Genomic DNA, 12390 nt, shown 5'->3' on the forward strand with positions numbered 1-12390 from the left:
GACCCTGGCACCTGGGAGGCAACATGCTGGGGTCTCTATCACGCCCACAAAATCTCGTCTCTGTTCCTAGCTCTCATTCAGTGTCAGCAAAGGCAAAGCCCTGATTATTGACTAAAAGAGGAGGAAACCAGAGGTCTATGAAGCAGTCTTCATTAAGGGATATGAAGTGGAGCGGGTCAGCAACTTGAAATTCATCAGTTATCATTTCAGAGGATTTGACCAACACGTGTCATTACAAAGAAAGCACGGCAGGGCTTCTACTTTTTCTGAAGTTTGTGAAGATTCAGCATGTCATTTATAACTTTGACATATTTCTATAGTTGTGAGGTGGAGATTTCATCATGGTCTAGTGTGAAAGCACAAATGCCCTCAAAAGGAAAAACCTACAAAAAGTAGTGGCAACAGCCCTCCCCACTATTGAGCACATTTACAAGAAAAGCAGCATCCATCTTCAAGGATCTATACCATCCAGGCCATGCTGTCTTCACACTGCTGTCATGAAAGTACAGAAACCTTAGGACCCACACAACCAGTTTCAGGAACAGTTATTGCCCCTCAATCATCAGGCTCTTGAACCAGAGGGAATAACTTCACTACCCCCAACACTAAACTGTTCCCACAACCAATGGACTCACTTTCAAGGGCTCATCATCTCCTGTTCTTGATATTTACTGCTTATTTATTTATTATTGTTTTTTGTATTTACAGTTTGTACATTACACATTAGTTGTTTGCTTGTGTTTTTTTTCATTGGTTCGATGTTGTTTCTTTGGTTATTGTGAATGCCCACAAAAAAATGAACCTCAGGGTGTATATATACAGTATTTGTTTTGACAATAAATTTACTTTGAGGTTCATTCTCAGAGCAAGTGCTCTGTTCTGACACTAGGCTTGATATCCTTTTGTTTGTGATGGTTATCAGTTGTCATTTATCCAATTTCCCATTACTTATATATTTCCTTTCAATCTTGCAATATTTTGGGCAACACATTCCTGTCTTATTTATCTTGTCATCCATCCAAAGGTCATGTAAAGAATATATATTTGCGACCCGTCAATCCACAAAGGTGGCCCCGATGAAGCAGTTTCTTTGAAAAACGGAGACGAGAAGGGCAAATCTTCGGAAAACGAAAGTAAATACCACAGCCGAGACTCAGGTAGGAGGTTGGAGAAGCAGAACTCACATTCCAGCTTGACATTTCTCAATTCCATTCCGCGCACCCTGCAGCCCGGCTACAAACTGCCCCAGCAAGTCAAAATCTTGACATGCGTGTTTCTATGACGTAGCAGACGTCTCCTGCCCGCCGAACGTAACCTGCGTCTCCTTCCTCCGTTACGCCTCGGGTTCTCGGTGGACCTGATTATGACGTATTGTTTTGTGTGACGTGCTCAAGGAGTGAGGAAAAGGGCTGTAGCATTGGTCACGGCCCTCGAGTATGGAGGGGACGCGGAGAGGAGCGGCGGCAGGGCAGCAAGACAGCGCTGATAGCTGACTCGCCGGCGGCCACATCTCCGCCAGCTTTGCGGATATCTGGAGTGGCAGGTTGCGCGGCGGCTCCACCGACGGCTTTCAGTGAAGGACAAGGGGGATCGTTGACGATGTCCTCGCAGTGGGTGTCAGTGGGGAGTCACCTGCGTGGGGTCCTGGACGTGGCCCTCAGGGTCCCCTGCATCTTCGTCATCGACGCCATCTTGAACTCCTACTATGACGGAGAGGAGCCGTTGCCCGTGGTGGCTCGGCAGGTATCGCAGCGGTTGTTGGGTGAGTGACAGCGGGGCAGGCTGGGCGCTCCGAGGCGCCGCAGTGGAGCGGTAAAGGCCTGGAGTTCATTTGCTTGCCGTCTCTCTCTGCTCTGTCCACTCACTAAAAGTTCATCTCTCTGGAGAAACCGGGGGCGGGGGGGGATGTCCTCAGTTTAAAAAGTAACAGAAGTTGGTCTGAGAAACGTGGAGATGCGGGAGGAACTCAGCAATTCGGGCAGCATCCATGTAGGGGAATGAACAGTGGACGTTTTCGGCCGAAATCCTTCATCAGGACTGGAAAAGAGTGAGGTAGAAGCCAGAATAAAAAGCTGGGGGAGGAGAGGGGTACAACTGGCTGGGGATGTGTGACTCCAGCTGAGGGGGAAGGGAGGAGGACGAATTAAGAAGCTGGGAGGAGATGGGTGAAAGAGGTATAGGGCTGAAGAAGGAATTTGTTAGGAGAGGATAGTAGTCCATGAAAGAAACGGAAGGAGGAGGGGCTTTAGAGGGAAGTGAATCTGAATCATACTCTGTCTGGGTAGTTTCCAACCTGTAGGCATGAACATTGATTTCTCCAACTTCTGATTATTTCTCCCCCTCCCCCTTGGTTCCTCCAACCTGAGTGTGGTCTCTTTGTGGCAGTAGATGAGGCTATGGACTGGTACTTTGGAATGGGAAGTCCAATTGAAGTGAGTGGGCACGAGGAAATCCTGCCTTTTGCCATGGGTGGAGCAATGGTGCTTGACAAATAGGTCCCCCAAATTGCGCCAGGTTTCACCAATGTAAGGAAAGCCCCTCTGGGTGCACTGGATACAATAAATCGCTTGAACACATTCACCAGTGAATCTCCATGGCCTCCTCACTGATCTCCCTCCTGGCACTTGTACCTGCAAATGTGCTAAGTGCTATATCTGCCACTACATCTCCTCTTTCACCACCATTCAGGCCTCAAACCCTCCATACCGATGAGGTGACACATTGGCTATAATTCTGTTGCAGTATCCAGTGCTCCTGGTGTGGCCTCCTCTACTTCAATAAGACTGAATGCAGATTGGGGGACTGCTTTAAGCACCTTTACTCCATCTGCTACAAATACAGCATTTCCTGGTTGCTATCCATTTCAATTTGACTTCCCATTAACCATGTCTCTCCATTGCCTTTTCTGTTGCCTTGATGAACCCGAATTCAGGTTGGAGGAACAGCATCTGGCTGGGCAGTCTCCAACCTGATGACATGAACATCAGTTCCTTTAACTTCTGGTTATTTGTCCGTTTCTCCCCCCCCCCCCCCCATTTTCTTTTCCTCTTTCTGGTTAACTGCTCACTCTTACTCAGCTGCCCATCACCTCCCACTGCTTCCCTTCCTCCCATTCTTCACAGTTCACTGTCCTAAATTACTACTTAAGCTATTTACCTCTTCCAAATATCTCCCTCCCAGCATTTCATTGCCCACCCCCAATCCATCCTCCTCCCTCCCTCCCTTGGTCTCACCTGTCATCTGTCAGCTTGTCCTCCCTCCACAACCCTGTTCTGACTTCTACCCCTTTCTGGTCCTGGCCCAAAATGTCAACAGTTTATTCCATAATGCTGCCTTGCTTGCTGAGTTCCTCCAGTGTTTTACGTGTGTTGCTTGAGGTTTGCTAGCATGTGCAGAATCTCTTGTGTGTATGGGAGGTAGAAGGATATTTGGTCCTTTAAGTCTGCTCTGCCATTTGATGAAATTATGACGTCAATCTCAAAGGTGATTTTCAGCTTTGACTCTATTTCATAATAATCTCTAATTTCCAGAAATATATCTAACTTACAATTATTTTAAATGCAACACTTCGGGAGTGACAGTTCCAAAGATTCAACATCTGTCAGTTGAGAAACACTACTTCAGTCCTCAGCTGCCTTTTTTTTTTGGAGACTGAATTTTGGATTGCTCAGCCAGAGGAATTATTGCATCCTACTTGATGGACTTCAAGAATTATAAATATTTAGTGAGATTGCTTGCTCTCTACATTTAGAGAATAGAGGCCTAATCTCAATTTCCTCTTGTGACAGAACAGCCATTCCAAGAACCAGAATTTTCAGTTCACACCCTTTGTGTACGCTTTGGGTAAGACTAATGTTGTGTACAATACTACAGGTGTGATTCTGTTAATGCTGTATACAGTGATTCAGGTTAATTGGGACATATTGGGACTTTTGGCCCAATTAATCAGCTGCCCTAATTATCCAGTTTCATGCAAATAATGAAAAAGGTATTTTTTAAAAAAAAATAAACTACCATTATTTAACTGAGTATCAAATTATGTATTTAAATGAAATATGGAGCAAATTACTACACTATCAGTACTCTAAAAAGGCAGAAGTTCCTAATTGTTATTGATGGACGAATTCATCCAGTGTACCTGTATACTGCTGCATTCATTTGATTGTAAATGAACAAAATCAGTGTAGACATCTGGTGTAGATAATTGACTCATCCAATGCAATCCTCCAAATCTTCATTTTCATTTGTATCATTCAAGGTGATTGTCAATAACTTCAAATTATTTGTAGTTCCTAGCTTTGTTGAAGTAATAAAATCGTTTCATATTCACTCCTACCCATCTCTAAGCCTGAATATCATAATGAGCAAGGCAGTTCGAAATTGTTTTACTGCTTATTTCTCCCCAACTATCAGTGACAATAATCACTGCTTTTTGAGCATGTGCACACAACTGACACTATTTTAAAAACTCAAATGAGAAAATCTGCAGATGCTGGGAAATCCAAGCAACACATGTTGCTATTTAAAAACTGTTTGCTCCAAGCATGGTTCGGTGTCTAATGGCTTCACTAGTACATGCACCTGATGACATTAGTGAGAAACTATTTAGCAACATAATGTGCCAAATAAATGAAGGGAATCACGGCTATTTTCTGGATTAGTTTTTGTTCTTTGAAAGTTGTCCCAAATTGATTAATTGGCTGTCTGGATTAACCGACGGCTCAATGAACTGGCAATAGTGCAAATAGCCATGATCAATTAGCAGAATGATCACATGCACAAAAGTCAATAATGAAACTTAAATAATGGGAACATATGAACAGACTAATGTAGTACAAAGGGAATTAAGTTGGGTATAAAAAAGTGGCTGCCTTTGTGAAGGGATGTAAAAGTGTGATAGATCATAAAAGAGGAATACAAGATTTGATGAAGCTGTAAGATGTAGAGAAGATAGAGTTAGAGAGGTTAAAGGAGTTTTTCATGGGGCTGCAGAGATTATATCATTTGGCCTACTGGTCGTGACACAGTGGACCATAACATATAACATGAGGTGCTTTCTCCATGTGATGTACTGCTGAACTGCCACGTAATTTACCCCCTGTAAGAGAAGTTTTCTTCATTCAGTCAATCACCAAAGAAAAAGCGTTTCAGAATGTATATTGTATACATTTCTCTGACATTAGATTGGACCTTTGAACCGGCCTCACCTTCACTCCTACCTAAGTTAACTTGTTACCCTCTTTCTCATTTCAGCTGAAGGGGCTAGTTCTATAGAAATGTATAGCACAGGAAAAGGACCTTTGATCCATAATATTGTGCATAACTGAACTAATCCCTTCAGCCCACGCAATGTCCATATTCCGTCCAATCTCTGCGTATTCATGTGCCTATCTAAAAGCCTCTTAAGTGCCTCTAATATATTTGCCTGTACCACTATCCTTGGAATGGATTCCAAACATCTTTCACTCTGTGTATATTTTTTCCACATGTCTCCTTTGAACTTGCCCCCTTTCATATTAAATGCATGCTGTCTTGTACTAGACATTTCAACCCTGCAGGAGAAATACCAGCTGTCAACTTTATCCATGCCTCCCGTAATCTTTAAACTTCTATTAGGTCTCTCCTCAGCTTCTGCTGCTCTGGGATATTTGAAACATTAGTTTCTCTTTCCACAGATGTTGCCTGACATACTGAACCTTTTAGCTTTTTAGTTATTTAATATTTGCCGCATCTGCAATTCTTATAAATCTACAACATGAGCAGCTTGTATTTGGTTTTCTAATGGAATAAAGCAAAAGGGAACGAAGTGGAGCAAGTTCTGTGATAAGTTTCCAGAAATGGGAAAACTCAAAGTGGGAAAGTGGAGATGCCATTCCAAGCAGGTTGAAGGAAGCCAGGGTAAATGAGACGTTCTGACAATTTTGCTGTAGTTGCCTTGAAAAAGTATTCAGCCCTGACAACTATTTACACATTTTACTTTCTCATTTTCTAAATATAAAATGTATTGAAGTAGCATTTTTGAGGTAATCTACAAAGCATTGTGCATCATGTCAAATCAAAAGAAAAATTCCAAAACCTGTCAATAATTCAGTAAAAGTTGTGAGACTGGATAAGTATTCATCTCCTTTGTAATTACTACACAAACTTTTCTCATTAGCAATATATTACCATACTAACTCACCCAATTTGTTGATGTAGAAAATCAGAGGATCACCTGTTTTCAATTAGTTCATAAGAAAACTACAAATATCCCCTTTCTCTGTAAAGTCCACCAATATGTTGGATTTTCAACAGACCAAACCAAAATGAAGACAGAACATTCAAGGCGAGTCAGGGAAATTAAAGTAGTACAAATCGGGGAAAGGTTCCAGACCATCTCAAAGACACTGAACATGCCTCGGAGCTGTGCAGTCCTTTGTGGGGAAAAATATGAAACCACAGCCTCGCTGCATTGGTCAGGCCCCCCCTCTAAACTCATTCACTGAAGAAGAATGACACTTATAAGAGAGGCTACCGTGATGCCAACAGTCAGGAGTGAACTGCAGGCATCGTCTCCAGTTGCAGCCGGAACTTAATGGCTCTACACGACTTACTAAAAGGGTATTTATGAAAAAGTGGCAAGGAAGAAGGCTTGGCTTAAAAAAAAGTCCTTGGCTGATTTTTGCAAAGCGTTATTTAGAAGATACTGTAAAGATGTGGAAGAAGGCCTTGTGGTTGGAAGAGACTAAAGTGGAACATTTTGGCCTCAACACTGAGTGGTACATGTGGCGTAAATCTAATGTCGCACATCAGTCAGGTTCCACCATCCCTACTGCAAAGTATAGTGATGGCAGCATCATGTTTGGAGAAGCTTTTCAGCACCAGTCTCTGGCAATCTAGTCAGGATTGATGGAAAGATGAATGCTGCTAAATACAGAGAGATCGTGGATAAAAACCTGCTAGCTTCTGTCATAAAGCTTAAACTTGGGGTGGAAGTTTGTCTTTCAGCAGGACAACGACCCAAAGCACACTGCCAGAGAAACCATGGAGTGGTTTCACATGAAGAAAATTGATATCCTTGATTGGCCCAGTCAGAGTTTTGACCTTACAGCAAGACCTCAAGATTGCTGTCCACCACCACTTCCCAACTCCTGGCACAGCTTGAGCAATTTTGCAAGGAGGAATAGGCAAATCTTACTCCATCACATTGTGCACAGCTAATATAGACTTATTCAAAAAGACTACTGGCTGTAATAGCTATGATAGGTGGTTCAACTAAGTACTGAGCAAAGGGGGATGACTACTTTTGAACTGCTGACATTTCAGCTTTTTAATTTTTAGTTTTCATGCTTTGCAATTTTTAATGTTTTGGGGGCTCTGTTGTGAAAAAGGGAGCATGTGATTCACAAATAAAAACTCCTGTTAAATTGATCAAAAGCCCTGGTTATGTACACATTTATGTCAACAAAGGGTTGGGGGCTAAATTATTTTTCATGGCATTCTAGATGTTATTGTAAAATCACTTTCAAAAACCTTAATGGATAAACATGTTTATATTTTCATTGAGTGAGATCCATAGAAACAGACCTTCTAGCCTCTGAGTTTGTGCTGACCATCAAGTACAGATTTTTATTTAGTGATCCTACCCAAATCCATTTTATTCTCATATTCCCATCTGTTGTCCTTCCTCAGGTTCTACTATTTATCTACACATCAAGACAATAACAATGGCTATTTAATCTGCCGACCCATAGAAATTTAGGTGGAAACTGGAACACCCAGAGGAGCACCTCACAGTAACCAGAAAAACATGCAAAATCCAGTCATACCAAAGGCTGGGGCTAGACCATAAGACATAGGAGCATTGAGTCTGCTGCACCATTCAATCATGGTTGATCTGTTTTTCCCCTCCTTGACCTTCTCCCCATAACCCTTGATGCTGCGTTCGCTCAAAAACCTCTGCCTTAAATATACCCAACGACCTGGACTCCACAGCGCCACGGTAATAAATTCCACTAATTTACTACCCTTCGGCTAAAGAAACTTCTCCTCTTCTGTGTTTTAAATGGGCACCCCTCTATCCTGAGGCTGTGACCTCTTGTCCTAGACTCACCCACCATGTGAAACATCCTTTTGACATCTACTCAGTCTAGGCCTTTCAACATTCTTTCTTTCTTTTTCAATCTGTTTATTAGTTTCAACATGGTACATATTACAAAAAATAAGTACAGAGCAATTGGGATTGTATTAATTAATAATAATTATTGTAAAAGTATACAGGCAGGTAACACATAGTTAGTAAACCTCCCAAAATCTCACAGATTAACAATAAAATATATAAAGAGTATACATAAAATACAAAAATATCATTAAAAAAACAGAAAAAGGAAAAAAAATATATCTCCTAAAAAAAAACTAATATACCCAAACTAAAAGAAAGCTAAGGAAAAGAAAAAGAAAAGAAAGGGCTCCAGGTTTCCCCCGCCATCCGACGGTAGAGTGTTCCTATGAAACCGTTCGTCAGCCGGAATGTCATAAAGCGAAGAAACAATTACCATTTATTTATATGGGAAAATTTTGTGAGCGTTCGCAGACCCAAAAATAACCTACCAAATCATTCCCAATATACACAAAACCTAAAATAACAGTAACATATAGTAAAAACAGGAATGATATGATAAATACACAGCCTATATAAAGTAGAAATACTTCTCTACAACGATTGCCTGCACAGATCTCCATAGCGAAAATCTCACGCAAGCGCTCTCAGCAGAAAATCTCACGCAAGCACTGTTGGCATAAACGCGCTCTCCAGTAATCTTTAAACTATGAAGTTGCCAAATCTACCAAATAACATGTAAAAATACACAGCCTATATAAAGTAGAAATAATGTATGTACAGTGTAGTATCACTTACCGCAATTGGGAAAACAGCACCGAGCACACTGATGATGGTGTGTTAGACTGAGTCGTCGCAGGCTGGGTGGTGCAGTGGCCCCCACCCTCCGGACCGCCGACCCGATACATTGCCGCGAAGAATGCAGCGGTAGCCGGGAGGCACACAGCACATCTTTAAGAAAAAAGCCAAAATAAACATGCTAATTAATTAGGTGCTACCCGGCACGTAAATGTCGGTGCAGATCAGAGGCAATTGCCGATTGCATCGCCTCTGATCTGGGCCAGCAATTACGTGCTAGATGGCGCCTAATTAATTAGCATGTTTATTTCGGAATTTTTCTTAAAGATGTGCTGTGTGCCTCCCGGTTACCACTGCGTTCTTTGCAAATCGATACAGTATATGTCCGGGGCCCAGGTGTTGGGACACGGGGGTGTCATCTTATCGTCGATCAGAGCAGGCAGCTCATCTTCTCCTATGACTGCCCGCCTCGATGTCGAAGGTCGAGGTTCGTCGTCTGCTTTGGCTGATGTGGAAGGCTTGCTTGACTGCTGAGCTGCACGCATTTTTCTGTCAGACAGTTGTTTGTAAGCACTCAAACCATCCTCTAAATATCCCCTAAACCTACATACCCTTTCAAAATTAAAGTTGTACTTTATCATTGCAGAGAAAATCTCAAGCAGTTGCTTCACTTTCTGCGTTCGGTTACATTCGGTTTCGATTGTTATCCTTTCCTCTTCCAATTGCATCAGCTCTTCATCTATCAGTTTTTGGTCATGGGATGCCAAAACCTCTGCAACATCATCTTCGTCAGCTTTCACAAGCCAAACTCACTTTGTCCGTGCTTCGTTCACCGCAATCGAAACGCTTAATTATGTCTAGTTTTACGCTAAGTGTAACACCCTTACTCTTTCAGGCTTTTCCGACACCTTAGAACTCATCTTGCTAATGGCTGCTCAATGCAACGTGTTAAAGCAATGCCATTCCGAATCCGGGGGAGAGCAGCTGCTCGGGGCGCGCGCTGCTTTTTATTGCGCGCTGATTTTTTATCGTGTGCTGCCTTTCTTCGTAACAGTGAAAACACTTTCTGAAAGCGAAAATAGGGTTCTAATGTAGGTCTTTCGTAACAGTGAGGTTTCGTAAAGCGAACGTTCAAAAAGCAGGGGACACCTGTATTATGATACCTCAGAACCAATAGTGCCGCCACTTCCGCTCCTCTCCCCATATATTAAAATCACAAAATAGATTTGGCAAGGGTCAAATTACATCATTTGGAAATATTGAATAAACGGTCTCCAAGTCTCATCATATTTAATAGATGGGTCATAAATGACACTTCTAATTTTTTCTAGATTTAAACAAGATATAGTTTGAGGAAACCAGTGAAATGTAGTTGGAGGACTAATCTCTTTCCAATTCAATAGTATAGATCTTCTAGCCATTAGAGTAACAAAAGCAATCATCCGACAAGCTAAAGAGGTCAAATAACACACATCAAAGTTGCTGGTGAACGCAGCAGGCCAGGAGGTCAAATGATGTTTTTCTATCATTGGTAAACCAAAGGTGGCAGAAATAGGATGAGGTTGTAAATCAATATTGAAGACAGTTGAAATAATGTCAAAAATATCATCCCAATATTTCTTCACTAAAGGGCAAGACCAAAACATGAGTTAATGAGGCTATCTCAGAATGACATCTATCACATACATGGTTTATATGAGAGTAATAACGAGCTAATTTATCCTTAGACATATGAGCCCTATGTACAACTTTAAAATGTATCAACGCGTGTTTAGCACAAATAGAGGAAGAGTTAAGTAGTTGGAATTTTTTTTCTGCCATTTCTCAATAGGTAAGGTAAGCTTAAGTTCCCTTTCCCAGTCATTCTTAATCGTATTGGAAACTTCTGGATTTATTTTCCTTATCGTATTATAAATAATTGCTATTGAACCTTACTGAAAAAGGTTTAAAGCCAAAATTTTTTGCATTGTATCAGTAGAATATGAAATTGGAAAGGAAGTAAGAACAGTATTTAAAACATTTCTAATCTGTAAATATCTTTTAAAAAATGTGATCTAGTTAAGTTATATTTATTAGATAATTGTTCAAAAGATATAAAATAATTATCTAAGAATAAATCGGAAAAACATATTGTACCTTTTGTTTTCCAGACAAGGTATGCTTGATCCAAAAAAGAGGGTTGAAAAAGAAAGTTGGATATAATAGGGCTAGTTAAAATAAATTGATTCAGTCCAAAAAATTTTTGAAACTGAAACCATATTTGAAGAGTATATTTAACTATTGGGTTATCCATTTATTTGTCCAATTTAGAAACGTCAAAAGGAAGTGGGGCCCCTAAAATAGAACCCAATGAAAATCCTGAAACAGAATTACATTCAAGATTAACCCATTGTGGATTTGAAACTGTGTCCCAATTCCATGTCCAAAATTTTAAATAACAAATATTAATCGCCCAATAGTAGAATCTAAGATTTGGCAATGCTAAGCCACCCCCCTTTTTGGGCTTCTGTAAATGTCTTTTACCTAGTCTAGGATTTTTATTCTGCCATATGTATGAGGAAATTTTTGAATCAACATTATCAAAAACAGATTTCGGAATAAAAATTGGCAGTGCTTGAAATAAATATAGAAACTTAGGTAAAATAATCATCTTAACAGCGTTGATCTGACCAATTAATGACAAAAACATTGGTGACCATTTAGTAATCAAACCTTTAATCTGATCAAGTAAGGGTAAAAAATTAACCTTAAATAAATCCTTGTGCTTCTTAGTAATTTTAACTCCTAAATAAGTAAATTGATCGGTAACTAAATGGTAAACGTTTATAGTTTGGAACCATCATATTTAACGGAAAAAGTTCACTCTCATTAAGATTCAGTTTATAACCAGAAAATTTACTAAACTTATCCAACAAGGATAAAGTTGCAGGAATGGATTTTTCTGGGTCAGAAATATATAGTAGTAAATCATCTGCATATAATGATAATTTATGTATCTCTTTCCCACGAGTAATACCAAAAATATTTGGTGAATCTCAAATTGCAATTGCTGAAGGTTCTAAAGCAATATCAAATAATAAAGGACTTAAAGGACAACCCTGCGTAGTGCCACGAAATAATCGAAAAATGGGAGATCTTTGATTATTAGTCAAAACCGAAGCTAAAGGGGTATCAATTTAATCCAGAATATAAATATCGAGCTAAAATTAAACTTCTCAAGCGTAGTAAATAAATATGGCCATTCAACTCTGTCAAAAGCTTTCTCAGCATCTAATGAAATAACACATTCTGGAGTTCTCAGTGAAGGAGTATAAATAATATTTATTAATCTCCTAATATTAAAAGATGAATAACGATTTTTAATAAATCCAGTTTGATCCGCAGAAATAATTTAAGGTAATACCTTTTCTAACCTAGATGCTAATATTTTAGAAAAAATTTTTGAATCAACATTCAATAAGGATATCGGTCTATATGATGCACATTCAGTAGGA

The 12390-nt window shown here is 40.2% G+C and overlaps 1 protein-coding gene across 1 annotated transcript in view; it reads left to right on the top strand.

Annotated features, from left to right (window-relative positions):
• Positions 1–1295: 1295 nt before the first annotated feature.
• rnf139 (ring finger protein 139) overlaps positions 1296–12390 on the top strand; it is a 31519-nt gene continuing 20424 nt past the window's right edge. Inside the window, exon 1 of the mRNA XM_072260995.1 lies at positions 1296–1762. Coding sequence (XP_072117096.1) covers positions 1600–1762 — 163 coding nt within the window. The 5' untranslated portion in view covers positions 1296–1599. The remainder of the gene's footprint in view (positions 1763–12390) is intronic.

Source organism: Mobula birostris, chromosome 1, assembly GCF_030028105.1.
Source record: "Mobula birostris isolate sMobBir1 chromosome 1, sMobBir1.hap1, whole genome shotgun sequence".
NCBI classification, from domain to species: domain Eukaryota; kingdom Metazoa; phylum Chordata; class Chondrichthyes; order Myliobatiformes; family Myliobatidae; genus Mobula; species Mobula birostris.